This window comes from Phoca vitulina, unplaced genomic scaffold (genome assembly GCF_004348235.1).
Source record: "Phoca vitulina isolate PV1807 unplaced genomic scaffold, GSC_HSeal_1.0 scaffold22, whole genome shotgun sequence".
Classification (NCBI taxonomy): domain Eukaryota; kingdom Metazoa; phylum Chordata; class Mammalia; order Carnivora; family Phocidae; genus Phoca; species Phoca vitulina.
Window position 1 is genome coordinate 4,814,199 of NW_022589725.1, and position 16,612 is coordinate 4,830,810.

At 45.1% G+C, this 16,612-nt stretch overlaps 1 protein-coding gene across 1 annotated transcript in view; it reads left to right on the forward strand.

The window, feature by feature from the left end:
* The window catches only part of PTPRT (protein tyrosine phosphatase receptor type T), a 1,068,951-nt gene that overhangs the window by 1,043,806 nt on the left and 8,533 nt on the right, over window positions 1–16,612 (forward strand). Inside the window, exons 29-31 of the mRNA XM_032419927.1 lie at window positions 12,057–12,182; window positions 13,018–13,181; window positions 16,050–16,185. Of these exons, the coding sequence (XP_032275818.1) occupies window positions 12,057–12,182; window positions 13,018–13,181; window positions 16,050–16,185 (426 nt within the window). The remainder of the gene's footprint in view (window positions 1–12,056; window positions 12,183–13,017; window positions 13,182–16,049; window positions 16,186–16,612) is intronic.

Consider the following 16,612-nt stretch of genomic DNA (forward strand, 5'->3'; position numbering starts at 1 on the left):
GGTTGGCCTGTGAATCAGTTTAGCCCCTACCACATCTCCACCCTTCCTACCCTCTTCAGTGTGGCCTCTTCTCTACATTTAGTTGTGGAGTTTGTTCTACCAGTCTTCAGGTTACTTTCTGCATTATTTGCACTGATATGAGTGTTATCTATTGGTATCCATGGGATGAGGTGAGCTTAGGGTCCTCCTATTACACCATCTTCCCTAGAAGTCCTTCCTGACCTCTCTCTTTCTCATGCCTGCCCTGAGACTTTGCCATCCACCCATTCTACTGTCCTTTGTAGATAGTCTAAACTCCTACCCTTCCTCCCTAGAAACAGACTCTGATGCAACTGTCATAAGTAAGTTCCCCCAATACATAGAGAGTGCATAGAGAGCCCCTGTGGGGCTGTCGAGAGGCAGAATTGAGAAAGATGTGCTTTGATCACCAGCCATGTGCCTTTCGCTCTCTGCCCCTTGCTTTGTACGTGCCACCTCGCCCTCAATCTGTCTTCCTTAGCTGGCCAATTATACGTTTTAATTCTTTATAGAATTTGAAGGAATTTTATATCAGGGCACCTGGGTGGCTCAGTCAGTTAAGCATCTTCCTTCGAGTCAGGTCATGATCCCAGGTTCCTGGCATTCAGCCCCACATTGGGCTTTCTGCTCAGCGGGGAGCCTGCTTCTTCCTCTCCCTCTGCCTGCCGCTCCTCCTGCTTGTGCGTACTCTCTGTCAAATAAGTTAATTAAAAAAATAAGGGAATTTTATAATCCCTGATCTAAATTTTGAAACCAATTCAGGTGACTTTCATATTTTTCTCTTAGAAATACTAATTCAACTTCACCTGTAAGTGGCCCAGGACTGATTTCCCCTACTACGAACCTTGATAAGTCTTTCATTTCTGAAGCTGTGTTAGTACTTGGCCTTTCCATTTTATCAAAGTATTGTTTAATTAACAAAAGGTATAACTAAGGTACACTAAAATGTGCTTTTAAATTGTTTATTCCCAAAATAGGCCCATATCCTAGTTTTCATTCAACTCATCAGAGCATGTTTATTCCAGTGACTAACAAGCTTTCTGATTCCATCAGCAAGAAAATGATGTTCAACAGTGAGGCTACCTCCACATTTGTTATATTTCACATGTGAATTTGCACTCCCAAAGGACATGTTTTCATGGCCCAAACAGCTATGGAGATCACTAGGTGGAATAATGTATGTCATCTGTTCCAGGGCTGTCCACACACGCTTGGTTTAACTTGTTCTGACAATAAATAGCAAAAGCCCCTCTGCTTTTCTGGAAGAAGCATGGGCATTTCTAAATCATATGCAGCAAATGGACTGGCTTCTCCTCCCAGGTGTGATCAGCAACATTGGCTGTATCTGCAGTGGTGAAGGCTTCCCTTTGAGAAGGCAATATCATCCCTCCCCAGACTACTGGGTAAGAAACGGGAGTGGGGTGCCAGGACATGAAGTGGGAAAGGGCCATTGATCCAGACTCTAGGTTAGAGGATTGGAACCTATTCTTGGAGAAAGCCACTTCAAAAGGTTTTCAACTAAATTAAAAAAAAAAAAAGTGCCAAAGTTGCATTGAGTGTGCATGCAGCCCCAGGTCAGCTGGGTTCTCATGGTCTTAGAGGCAAGTGGGCCTCCTTGAACCCTGGCCATTTTCCAGGGCCTTAAGAAACCCCAGGTCTCCTAGGAGCTTGGGAAGATGGCAGAGTAGGAGGACCCTGTCCCACATTTTCAACTAGGTATCCTCCACATCCCAAGTCAACAAATCAGAGAGTGATCCAAAGACTGGCAGAACAAACTTCACACCTAAATATAGACAAGAAGCTGGATCTGAAAGGTTAGGAAGTGACGTCAGAAAGGCAAAGGAAGATGGCCCTCAGGACAGAGGGAGCTGCATGTGCAGAGAGCAAAGAAATGAGCCCTGGCACTAGGGAACTCACCCAGGGAAGACTAAGCTCCATAACATTTGGCTTTAAAAACCAGAGGGGCTGGGGCGCCTGGGTGGTTCCATCAGTTAAGCATCTGACTCTTGATTTCAGCTCAGGTCATGATCTCAGGGTCCTGAGATCAAGCCCTGAGTCAGGCTCCACACGTGGAGCCTGCTTAAGATTATCTCTCTCCCTCTCCCTCTTCCCCTCCCCACCCCTTGCTTGTGCTCTTGCTCTAAAATACATTTATGTGTGTGTGTATATAAAATAAAAACCAGAGGGGCTGAATTCTATGAGCTTTAAAAGTCAGCTGACTCAGCACTGGGCGAGCCAGGAGGATGAGTGAAAGCTGGGTCACCACCCTTAGAGAGACAGCAGCCTGCACTGAAAGGCAAATTAAAGTGGCAGTTTATAGAACACCAGGGCAAATGGGAAACAGATCTGTTCATACTAATTTTGGAGCATTGTGGGACTTCTCTGAAACTGCAGGACCTGGCAGGCACCGTGTGCCTCCCCTGCCCCCCAGCATAAACACAGAGCCACCCATGAGAGGCAGGGCTGGAGAGACCCTTAATGCCTGACATGGTGGCCGGGCACCACACCCCTGAGTTCTCCTGAGGACTCACCCACTCCAAGCCCGCTGGCCTCCACCCTAGACTCAGGGCAAATTTCGTTAAAGCTGCACGTGTGCCCCGACCAGCCAGTAGGTGCACAGCAGCCTCAGTGTGCCAGGCACATCGCCGTGCCCCCAGCTGCCACTCTGTGCCATAGCCAGCCACTGTCACATGCCCTGCCCTGCTGCACACGCACAGCCACCATCACACACCAGGCCCAGCTGCAGCTAGCCACTTTCATGCACCACTCCCAGCCTGACACCCCTGGCAGCCCTGGCCTGTGGTCCGCTCTGGCCTGGGCATGCAGCCCCAAGCTCCCACAGCATTTTAGGAGATCCATCATAGGACTAGTGGCCCAGCAAAAATTTTGCTAACACCACTGGCCCACTTCCAAGTTCCCCGGCAGCACACCCCCCCTGGAGCTACCACCAGAGAGCAAGCACAGACCACAACAGGCAGAGAGTCAGCACAGACAACTGCACTGAAAGGAAAAGTGACCCAGACACAACAGCACAGCATAAGCAACAAATATAGGAAACTCTCCTTAAGTGCCAGGTTCTGGTGCACAGGGGATGCCACACTACAGGTCACTCCAGACCTCTTCATATCATCACTACTTTGAAAAACGAGACACAGCTGACTTCCTTAACACAGAGAAACAGACACAAAGAGGCAGACAAAATGAAGAGACACAGAAATTTATCCCAAATGAAAGAAGAGGGCAAGGTCACAGGCAGAGATCTAAGCAAAACAGATATAAGTAACATACCTGATAGAAAATTTAAAGCAATGATCATAAGAATACTCACTGGACTTGAGAAAACAGTGGAGGACATCAGTGAAATATTTAACACAGAGGTAAGGAATAACATAGAGATAAAGGGCTAAATAAATGAAATGAGAAGCATGCTTGATGGAATAAATATAAGGATGGAAGAAGCAGAGAAATGAATTACTGACTTAGAAGACAGATTACTGGAAAATAATCAAACTTAACAAAAGAGAAAAAAAGTTACGCAAAACAAGAAAACTTAGAGAACTGACTCCATCAAACATAATAACATTCATATTATGGGGGTCCCAGAAGAAGAGAGAAGGGGAAGCAGAAAATTTATTTGAAGTCATAACTGGAAATCTGGGGAAGGAAACATATCCAGCTCCTGGAGGTACAGAGAACTCCCATCAAAATCAACAAAAGCAGATCCACACCAAGACATACTGTAATTAAAATGGCAAAATATGGTGATGAAGGAAAAACATTAAAAACAACAAAGGAAAAGAAGACAGTTACATACAAAGGAAATCCCAAAAGGCTAGCAGCAGCTTTTGCAGCAAAAACTTTGCAAGCAAGAAAGGAGTGGTATGATATATTCAAAGTGCTGAATGGGAAGAGCCCACAGCCAAGAATATTCTATCCAGCAAGGCTATCATTCAGAATAGAAGAAGAGATAAAGAGTTGCCAAGACAAACAGAAACTAAAGGAGATCTTGACCACTAAAGAAGCTCTGCAAGAAATATTAAAGGGGATTCTTTGAGTGGAAACAAGAGAACAAAAGTGACAGTATAAAAGTAGGAAACACAAAAGCAGTGAAAAATATTTCTGTCAAAAACCAGTCAAGGGACTCACAAAATAAAAGGATGTAAAATATGATATACCTAAAATGTGGGGAGGAGTAAAGAATGGGTTCAAACTTAAACGACCATCAATTTAATATAGACTGCTATATGCAGAAGAGGTTGTATACAAGCCTAATAGTAACCAAAAATCAAAAATCAATAACAAATATGCAAAAAATAAAGAGAAAGGAATCCAAGTATATCACTAAAGAAAATCACAGCAGATCAGAGAAATCTTCAGAAACAACTGCAAAACAAGTAATAAAATGACAATAAATACATATATCAGTATTTACTTTGGATATGAATGTACTAAATGCTCTGATCAAAAGACACAAGGTGACAAAGGGATAAAGAAAAGAAGACCCATCTATTTGCCGCTTACAAGAGACTCCTTTTAGTCCTAAAGACACCTGCAGATTGAAAGTGAGGGGATGGAGAAATATCTATCACGCAAAATGGATGTCAAAAGAAAGCCAGGGTAGCCATACTTATTTTGGACAATATAGACATGAAAACAAAGACTATAACAAGAGACAAAGACACTATGTAATAATAATGGGAACAATCCAACAAGAAGAGATAAGAATTAGCATGGAGGACATTAGGAGAAGGAAGGGAAAAATGTGGGGGGGGGAATCGGAGGGAGAGATGAACCATGAGAGACTATGGACTCTGAGAAACAAACAAGGTTTTAGAGGGGAGGGCGGAGGGGGGATTGGTTAGCCCGGTGATGGGTATTAAGGAGGGCACATACTGCATGGAGCACTGGGTGTTATATGAAAACAATGGATCGTGGATCACCACATCAAAAACCAATGATGTATTGTATGGTGACTAACATAAAATAAAATTAAAAAAAAAGAGAGATAAAAATTGTAAACATATATGCAGCCAACATGAGACCAGCCAAATACATAAAACAATAACAAACAAAGAGGAACAAATTGATAACATTACAATAATAGTAGGGGACTTTAATACCCCACTTACATCAATGGACAGATCATCCAAACAGAAAATGAACAAGGAAACAGTGGATTTGAATAACACACTAGACCAGATGTATCTATCAGATATATTCAGGACGTTGCATTCTAAAACAGCAGAATATACATTCTTTTCAAGTGCACATGGAACATTCTCCAGAATAGGTCACATATTAGCCACAAAACAAGCCTCAACAAATCAAGCATCTTTTCTGACCACAATGCTATGAAACTACAAATCAACCATAGGTAAAAATCTGGAAAGACCACAAATACATGGAGGTTAAATAACACACTACTAAACAATGAATGGATCAGCCAAGAAATCAAAGAAGAAATCAAAAAGTACATGGAAACAAAAATGAAAACATAATGGTCCAAAACTTCTGGGATGCAGCAAACACTGTTCTAAGATGGAAGTTATAGCAATACAGGCCGATCTCAAGAAGCAAGAAAAATCTCAAATAAACAACCTAGCCTCATCCCTAAAGGAGGTAGAAAAAGAACAACAAAACCTAAGAACCAGCAGCAGGATGGAAATAATAAAGATTAGAGCAGAAATAAATGTTACAGAAACTAAAAAAAACATTTGAACAGATCAATGAATCCAGGAGCTGATTCTTTAAAAAAATCAATAAAATTGATAAAATCACTAATGAGAGGAGAAATAACCAACACCTCAGAAATACAATCATAAGATAATATGATAAAAAAAAAACTATATGCCAACAAATTGGGCAACCTAAAATAAATGGATAAATTCCTAGAAACATGTAAACTACCAAAACTGAAGCAGGAAAAATAAAAAAACTTAAGACAATAACCAGCAGAGAAATTGAATCAGAATCAAAACACTCCCAACAAACAAAAGCCCAGGACCTTCACAGGAGAATTCTACCAAACATTTAAAGAATTAATACCTATTCTTTTTAAACTATTATCAAAAATGGAAAAGGAAGGAAAACTTCCAAATTCACTCTATGAGGCAGCATTACCCTGATACCAAAACCAGACAGAGACACCACAAAAAAGAGAACTACAGACCAATATCTCTGATGAACATAGAAGCAAAAATCCTCAACAAAATACTAGCAAACTGAATCCAACAATACATTAAAAAAATCATTCACCCTGATCAAGTGGAACTTATTCCTGGATTGCAAGGGTAGTTCAATATTCACAAATCAATTGATGTGACATATCAGTAAGGGAAAGAATGAGAACCATACAATCATTTCAATAGACAAAAAGCATTTGACAAAGTACCATCCATGATAATAACCTCAGCAAAGTAGACTAAGGGAACATATCTCAACATAGTAAAGGCCTTACATGAAAAACCCACAGCTGACATCATACTTAATGGAAAAAACCTGAGAGCTTTTCCCCTAAGGTCAAGAACAAAACAAGAATGTCCACTCTCACCACTTTTATTCAACATAGTACTGGAAGTCCTAGCCACAGCAATCACACAACAAAAGAAGTAAAAGGCATCCAAATCAGTAAGGAAGAAGTAAATCTTTCGCTATTTGCAGGTGACATGATACTATATAGAGAAAACCCAAAAGACTCCACCAAAAACCTGCTAGAACAAATTCATCAATGTCGCATGATATGAAATCAATGGACAGAAATCTGTTATATTTCTATACACCAATAATGAAGCAGCAGAAAGACAAATTAAGAAAACAATCCCATTTACAATTGCACCCAAAATAACAAAATACCTAGGAATGAACCTAACCAAAGAGGGTGAAAGACCTGTCATCTGGCAACCATAAAACACTCATGAAAGAAATTGAAGATGACACAAAGAAATGGAAAGATATTCTGTGCTCATGGATTGGAAGAGCAAATATTGTTAAAATGTCTATAGTACCCAAAGCAATGTACACATCTAATGCAACCCCTATCAAAATACCAACAGCAATTTTCACAGAACTAAAACAATCCTAAAATTTGTATGGAACCACAAAAGACCCCACCCCAATAGTCAAAGCAATCTTGTAAAAGCAAAGCAAAGCTGGAGGCATCACAACTCCAGACTTCATGTTATATTACTAAGCTGTAATAATCAAAACAGATGGTACTGGTACAAAAATAGACACATAGATCAATGGAACAGAATAAAAAATCGAGAAATAGGCCCACAATTATATGGTCAATTAATTTTCAACAAAGCAGGAAAGAATATCCAGTGGTGAAAAGGACAGTCTCTTCAACAAATGGTGTTGGGAAAACTGGACAACAACATGCAAAAGAATGAAACTGGACCACTTTATTACACCACAGGCAAAATTAACTTCAAGTTTGATTAAAGACCTAAATTTGAGACAAGAAATCATAAATACCCTAGAGGAGAACACAGGCAGTAACTTCTTTGACATCAGCCATAGCAACTTCTTTCTAAATAGGTTTCCCGAGGCAAGGGAAACAAAAGCAAAAAGAAGCTACTGGGACTTTATCAAAATAAAAAGCTTCTGCACAGCAAAGGAAACAGTCAACAAAACTGAAAGACAATCTATGGAATGGGAGAAGATATTTGCAAATGACTCATCCGATAAAGGTTTAGTATCCAGAATATATAAAGAACTTATAAAACTCAACTCCCCAAAAATAATCCAATTAAAAATGGGAAGAAGACATGAATAGATATTTCTCCAAAGACATACAGATGACCAACAGACACATGAAAAGATGCTCATCATCACTCATCATCCAGGAAATGCAAATCAATCTACCTACCATGAGATATCACCTCACACCTGTCAGAATGGCTAAAATCAACAACACAAGATACAACAGGTATTGACAAGGATGTGAAGAAAGGGGAACCCTCTTGCATCATTGGAGGGAATGCAAACTGCTGCAGCCACTGTGGAAAACATATGGAAGTTCCTCAAAAAGTTAAAAATAGAACAACCCTAAAATCCAGCAATCACACTACTGGGTATTTACCCAAAGAATAGAGAAACACTAATTCCAAAGGATACATGCACCCATATGTTTATAGCAGCATTATCTACAATAGTCAAGATAATGGAAGCAGCCCAAGTGTCCATCGAATGATGAATGAATAAAGATGTGGTGTAGATACACAATGGAATATTATTCTGCCATAAAAAAGAATGAAATCTTGCCATTTGCAATGACATGGATGGAGCTAGAGAGTATTATGCTAAGCAGAATAAGCCAGTCAGAGAAAGACAAATACCATATGATTTTACTCATACGTGGAATTTAAGGGAAAAAAAACAAGCAAAGGGAAAAAATAAGAGAGACAAATCAAGAAACAGACTCTTAACTACAGACAACTGATGGTTACCAGAGGGAAGTGGGGGGGGGGGCAGAGTGATGGGTGAAATGGGGGCTGGGGATTGAGGAGGCCACGTGTGATGAGCACCAGGTGATGTGTGGAAGTGCTGAATCATTATATTGTATACCTGAAACTAATATAACACTGTGTGTTAACTGGAATTAAAAAAAAAAAAACTTCAAAAAAATAATACTAATTGACAGCTTTAAAAAAAAAAAAAGAAAGAAACCATAAGCCTCCCTCCCCACGAATTCTGTCAATCACTGGTACTTACGTGCTCACAGTCAGGCTCCTCGGTTCACACATGTAACGTCTGCCCCCTTTCTGTGTCACCTAGGTAACAAAGCTCAATTCCACACTGGTTTTCACAAGATACCACCATGTGCATTGAGCCTTGTACATGTTATTATAAATTTACTGAATATTTAGGAGGTTGGGGGACCGCATGACTCAGTGAGTCACCTTCCACCCTTTCACTGGTTCTCCTATGCTCCCAACCTTTCTCATCGCCTGGGTCCCCCTTAATAAGAGCCCACAGCTCTCTCTCCTTGGACATGAACAACAGTGTCCCCATGTCCAGGATGCTGCCCACCTCCACTGCTACCCCAAGCTGGCTCAGCAGGAATTTTCACAAGGTCAGTCCTATGGGTATTATCCTAAGGAGAAATTTTCCTAAGGGTTACTAATTGGGGGGGGGGGGGCCTTCACTTTATCCCCCTTGTTTGAGTGACCGTCCCCAGCGCTGCCTGCTTACAATAGCTCACACTGATTGAGTACACACGAAAGGTCTCTGTGCTAAGTAACACATTAAGATTCCCAACCACTCATAACCCAGAGCAGCTATAAGATGTGGCCAAGTCACTCAGCTAAAAGGCATCAGGGCTGGGATTTGAACCCAGGGTGCTTCAAGTGGGAGCCCCATTACCTTTAGCTATACTACGGACACAGGCCAAAATGGCAGCGCCCACCGAGACACCATCCCAGTACTTGGACACCAGGACAGCCTTGAGCTAAACCACAGAGGACACTTGTTGGTGAGAATCATTTCCAAGCCCTAAAGGATCACTGGGAACAGAACACTGGCTTCCCCCGTCTTTCTCCTGTTTCCCATACCTGGACTATGTAGGCCATCCTTGGCTGTGGGGAGACCTGATGATGCTTGGCAGCTCCAGCACCCCGTCTGCGCACACATCACTGGGCTGGATGTCGCCATGCTGCTGCTGCCACTCCGGTCTCGTGAATCCTCCCATCCTCAAGTGCAAGGATGGCTCCGATTTAGGATTAGAAGAACCCTGCACCCTTCTGCAGCCCTCTGGGCATCATGGGAGAGTGACCTGGAAAATCAAATGCAGAGAAGTGTCCCGAAATATAGGAGTCTTGTTTGAGGCACAGTAGAACCTATTAGCTTGAGAAATCGGTCTGGAAATCTTATTAAAAGAGACAAATCATTCTGCCTTCTCTCCGGACTGAAAATATTGGGGGTAATAGACTTTTTCCCTGATGCCTGGGACCCATGTACCTCCTGTCAGAATCACAGCCAACCTCTGGCAAGGCTCAATTCAATGCAGGTGATGAAGGCTCTTATTTTTTTTAATGGGCAGTTCTGATTAATTCTGATTTCTCTGGCTACCCACCGCCTTACCTCTACCAGTCCCTCATTACTGTGAAGGTTGCAAGCCAGAAGAGCCAATGCAAAGAGAAATCAAGTTCAGGTTGTGGGTTTGTCATTATTGCACAGCTCAGCGGGTAACTGTCCAGCACCCCCACCACACACACACCCAGGTCCTTTCTCAATGTGCTCAATTAACCCATGATGGACACAGGAAAGCAAGGCACCATTGCATTATGAAACCTAGCCTTCCTATGCTCATCTTTGCTATTTAAGAGGAATGATAAGAAGAATCCTTCAAATGTATGTGTTAGCTATTATCATTATGGTGGTTATGTTTGCTGGACACTGATATGTTCCAGAATAATGTGACTCACTGGAATTTAGTGGATGCTTATTTCATGCCTGGCACTATGCAAAAGGCTTTCTTCACATGTTATCATCTCCTTTATCCTTAGAACAACCCTGTAGGTCAAGGGTTGGCAAACTTGCTCTGTAAAGGACCAGACAGGAAGTATTTTAGGTTTTGCAGGCTACTTTGGGTTATGCAAGGTATTCTCAATTACTCAGATCTGCCGTTGTCGTTTGAAAGCAACCACAGACAATACATAAATGAGTAAGTATGGCTGTATTTCATTAAAACTATATTTACAAAATCAGCCAACTGGCCAGGTTTAGCCTGTAAGCCATCGTGTGAACATGTTATTCCCAAGCTGGAATTTGGGCTCTTTTCTCTCTCCTATAATCCTCCTTCCTCCCTGCTCTTCCATTCTGGTTCTAGTTCTGGAGGAAAGATAGAATAAAAAGTTGTTTTTGCATGTGACTGGCCAGGGACAGTTGGCTGATCTCAACAAGAGGGAGAAGGATCATTTTCATGAAGATCCTGCATCCATGGTGGCCATAGGGGGGCCGTCAGATATCCCTGGGAAATCCCCAGATTTCCCAACTCTGGGGCTATAGACCTGGACAGGGTCTATCTCCATGCCTCTTCAAAACTGGGGATTTGAGGAAGCATGCTTTGCCCCTCTCTGAGCCACAACCCCTGCCACCTACCTGAATATTCTTCCATCAACAGATAGAAGGGAATAAATTACTGTCTCACCTTGATGGTGCTATAAATGTAGGGAACAATTTAGGATCTTAAGCCAGGGTTTCTCAATCTCTGCTCTATGATATCATGTAGGATGGTTAGCAGCATCCTGGCCTCTACATGCTAGATGCCCATAGCAACTCCCAGGTGTGACCTTCAAAAATGTCTCCCAACATTGCCAAATGTCCCCCGGCTGACAAAACCACCTCTGGCTGAAAACCACTGTCTTTGGTCAAAGGGCAACCACTGCCTTTTGCCCTCAGCTGTAGGTCCTAACTCCCAATTCCAGAAAAATAGGAAAGATCACAGGCAGGATTTCTCAGCACCATGTCACATGATCTCTGGTGCAAGGTAAGCATAACTGTCCCCATCTTACGTAGGAGAAAACAGGCCTGGGTCACAGCAAGTGAGCAGCAGAGCCAGGATGGGGACCCAAGCCTGTCGGATGCCAAGGCCGGTGTGTTTCTTAAACTAGTGATGATCTGATGATGAGAGGGACACTGGGAAGGTTTTTCCGGAATGGGGAAGTTTGCCTGGATTCGAGTTGAACTAGAGACTGTACTTGCTCCTTCTAATCCTGCCAGCACTTCAAGGGAGGTATTATTCCCCCTTGCTTTACAGAGGAGGAAACTGAGGCCCAGCAACCCTAACAAATGGTTTGAAATCAACATAGCAAAGATTTTTAAGTCCAGTGTTTCTATGTTCAGAGCTTTGACTTTTTAACAACAAACATGGGTGGCTGCTCCCCAACGGGGAAGTGGGGTCAAGTTTCCCACCTACTACTCTACCTTCCTAGCCAGCATGTTCTGCAGGCAGCAGGAAAGGGCTTGGTGATAAATGAGCCCAACGCCCACCACCCCTCCCTTGGCCTCTCTCTCTGACCTCTCCCTTGCCCCAGCTCTGTATGCAGTACTGGCCTGAGAAGACCTCCGGGTGCTACGGGCCCATCCAGGTGGAGTTCGTGTCCGCAGACATCGACGAGGACATCATCCACAGAATATTCCGCATCTGTAACATGGCCCGGGTAAGCATCCAGCCTGCCTCGGCTTCCTGTGCTGCTCCTCCCCAGCCCAGACGGAGGCGGTCCCCAGCCAGCCAGGAGTCTGTGCTGTGCTCTCCTGATCATCCCATCCTTGGGGAAGCGATGCTTCTGCCAACTCCGGCTTCAGACCCAACAATGGCTCCAGCGCTCAGAGACGCACGGGGAAACCTCCAGCCTGCCATCTGCCTCTTTCCTGACACACTGTCTTATAGTCAGAACTTCTCAGAAATCAGTGCTTCCCCACTGTGCTGTGCTGTTTTGGCATGAGGTGACAGGGTCTTTGATTGGATCCAGTAAGCTTTGGGCTAGACCCTGAGAACACCGAGATGGAAAATAATTAGTTGCTTCTGTGGGGAAATTCACTGGCTAGGTGGAGGAGAAGTGGGTGGGAGGGAGCAGATGAGTAGTCTATGAAATGGCTAAAGAACGACTTTGGTCTTTACTGGGGGTCCCAGGGTGAACAGAACTCCATCTCTGCCCTCAGTTCACTGTCCAATGGGAAGGTGAGCTATGTTCTGGCATGTGAACCTCGGGGGGAGAGATGAATTCTGCCCAGTAGAGTCAGGTAAGGCTTTTCCTAGAGAAAGGGACATTTGAGTTGGGTTTTGGAAACCAGTAGTTTTCCAAGGAGAAAGGGGGTGCAGGGAAGTCATGGCAGGAGAATCCACGTGCACAAAGGTAGAAAGAAGAGTGTGTCCCCATGACGACATAGCGTTGACCCCATTCGGTCTGTCTCCCACTCCAGTGCTGCAGCCCCAGGGCCTGTGAAGGGCTTGCATCCCTGGCAGAACAGCCCTAACGGCCTCTCTGTTCTCAGCCTCAGGATGGGTATCGTATAGTCCAGCACCTCCAGTACATCGGCTGGCCCGCCTACCGGGACACACCCCCCTCCAAGCGCTCGCTGCTCAAAGTGGTCCGACGGCTGGAGAAGTGGCAGGAGCAGTACGACGGGAGGGAGGGGCGCACCGTGGTCCACTGCCTGTGAGTGCTATGGAGGGCTCTCTGGGGGTGGGTGACCGGTATCTGTCCTGGAGGATGCCACTGACCATGGGCATGCCTGGCTATACCCCGTCTCAACATCCCTTAAAAGCCCAGGGGTGTGTATTCAAGGAATTACAAACTTTCATGGACTGGGGTTGCCCGTCTGTTGCCCTGAACTAACTAAGGTTATGTGACATGTTATTGATGCAAAACCTGGTAGTCTTTCACAAACATTGGGTGTGGGCAGGCCGCCCCCCAGAACTCCCAGTAGGGAGGTAAGCTCCACTCCCCACAGGAGGCACGATGTGTCCTGTTAGTCGCAAGAAAGCTAGGACGAAGTGGGTTCCACTGACCAGATCCTCCAATTATTTCCTAAAGAAGGAAAAGAAGAAAGAGAGGGGCAGGTGTTGATTGAGTTTGATGCCAGACGTTTTAAGTGAATCTTAAAATTAAAATACCATCTGCGAGGTAGGTGTAATCATGTAGTAAAAAACAGGCACAGACAGGGGAAGGGACCGGGCAGTTAAGAGAGGAGCTTTGATTTAAAGCCACTGCCTCCAAGCTAATGTGCCATCTGCTAACCCACACTGCCTCTGAGTAAACCAAAGGACCCAGCCGCCACGTCACCTTGTGGGGTCATCTCTTGCTACGGGCATAGTGGGCACGCAGGAACATGGGGAGGCTGTGGGGCGGATCGATGGCTATGAAGGACCCTGGGAACACTGTTTCCCACAGCTCAGTGGGCTCAGGTGGGCTGTGTTTATACTTCCACTGCTGGGGCATGCTGGAATCTCTACCACCTATCTTAGAATGGGCGTGGCTGGGGCACAGGGGTTCCCAAATAGACCTTGATGCCCAGTGGAGGTCAGGACCCTTAGGAGACTAGGGCTGACAAGCTGTCATCAAGAAAGTCACTTAATTGAGTGAGCCTCAGTGTCCTCATCTATCCAGTGGGTATGTTGAATTAGGTCATCTTAAGACCCTATCGTGCTTTGGTAGGAAATAGAGAACAAATACAATTCATCTACCAACACACAGACCCACAATATCATGGTAGCAAATATGCACCTGTTGTAAAAGTGATTACTTCCAAGAACCTGTGTCAGAGTCTGCCAGAGGAGTATAAAATGACCTCAGAGAAGGATCCCGCAAAGATCTCGGACCCAGAACACATGTGTAACCCCAGCCATAACAGCCGTATGTGCAACATCTGACTGGCAACTGTCACTTTGCTGCCTAGAACGTGGAAGTTGGGGGGAGGTGACGGAGCGGGCCCTACTCTCTCAAAATGTCGTGTCAGAGGACTTGGGAGCAAGCTCTTTCCTTTTCTGGGGCCAGCAGAGGCATTAATAACACCTTACTGACCTCAGAATCGAGTTCAGTCTTTACAAAACCAGCTTATTGTTCCCACCTTTCAAACAAGTGGTGCATTCACGTGTCAGGAAAACCAGACAGGCACGCGCACACACAGCTTAAGGCCACCACCTATCACAATCCTTTCTTCTCCAAGGACGCAAATCACGAACCAGGGACCAGGAAGATGCTGTGAGCTGTGTCACGCTGATGGGCGCTCTCAGCCAAACCAAGCTGGTTCTGCCCACATCCTAGAACCTGGCAACTGGTTCCCTGCCAGCGAGCCCCTGCCCCCCCAGGTCCCTCCCGCACACTCAGGTGGCCTCCCTGTAGCACACAGCCACACCCGTCCCCATCCGGGTCTCAGTCCGCCAGGCCCTGGGACAGCTGTGCCCACTCACCTCTTCCTCTTGGACTCTGTCATTCTTGCTTCAGAAAGTACTGAACCCTCCTTCTGGGGGGGGGGGTCCGTTCTTCCTCCTCTGCAGGTGATTGTTTTTTAGCCCACTTTTTGGAAGGAGTACTTTTTTATCCAGGTCCCCCCTCACCAAGGTGACCCACAGTTTGAACCCAAGGAAAGCACAGGCATGTCCTCCTGTCAGTGGGGACCGTGACATCCTCGGAGGCCAGACACAACAGACACCAAAGTGCAGGCACTGGCCAGTGAGTGGAGGGCAGCCGTCCGTACCTGAAACATCTGCTTGTTGGGTGTCCTGTAGATAAAACATCTGGGAAACCGAGTGCCTTAGTTTCCATCCAGATGTTCTTTAGACATAGGCCATTACATGCAATCATTAGTTGCTCTTGGCAACACGCCCAGGAGTTCCAAATCAGGCAGATTCCTAAAGGGACTTTCTGTAAATAGTTGGAGGGGTGTTTCCACGAACATGAATTATGGAGCACCGGAAAGGAGAGACAGAGAGGTGACCTGCCAGGAGCCCTGGAGCTCTGCTCTCCCGATTGACAGGGTCTTGCTTAAACCAGGGTGCCCAGAGACCTATCATTTCAGGATAGAACATCTCAGACCTACCCAGCCCCACCTCCAAACCTAGGCTGGCTGACCTGAGGCTGTTTCTGTCCTTAGTGGATGGAAAGAACTAGAATGAAAACCACCTGGAACCTTCCACGGTCTTCACTGGATGTGTAGGTGGACCCAGAGCCTCCTTTTGGACAAGGATGCAGGCACCACACGTACAAAGACACTGTCACACTGTTTGGGTCAGTGTGCCATGGGTGACTTTAACGTGCTCATAGAACCAAGGAAACATTGGGCTAATTGAATTCTCAAAGAGCATCTAGTCCAACCCCTCCATTATATGAATAGGAAAAGACTTGCCCAAAGTCAAAGCAGGTTCATGGCACCAACGGAACTCAAACCACTAAGGCTTTCACCATAGCCTGACTTTTGCACATACTAGGCCAGCCACTGCCCACTACTCCTGATGTGGTTTTAGGACCAGCAGGTGCCTGGGGGGTACCCAGGCATATCGCTCACCTCTGTCACTCTGTGTCTAGAAATGGGGGCGGCCGCAGTGGGACCTTCTGTGCCATCTGCAGTGTGTGTGAAATGATCCAGCAGCAAAACATCATCGACGTGTTCCACATTGTGAAAACGCTGCGTAACAACAAATCCAACATGGTGGAGACCCTGGTGAGTGTCCCAGGAGGCTTCTACCATGGCAGGGGACTGACCCTAGTTCCCTGATCTGGAGAAGACAGCCTCAGATAGTAAAAACACCCAACAGCTGGCTGCGTAGAGTCCTGATGGGCCACAGCCTTTGTACACAGTTATTTCCTACAAGGCAGCCCAAATACTCATCCTGATACGCTAATCCTGATACCATAAATTCCAGCTTAGGGGAAGGGATTCTGGCTTAGGAGAGTATGCATTATATTTTCAATTCAGTCCAATCCTATTCTAATTAACGTATGCAACTTGCACGGCATAAGCACAGGGCTCAGACACCGTGCGGAAAGGGATGGACAGTACGTGGGCGGGCGGAGCCCAGGTCATCAGGCCCACTGCACAAGGAACTTTGCTCCAAGAGTCTTAACCTACTGGAAGCGTGGTCCTACTC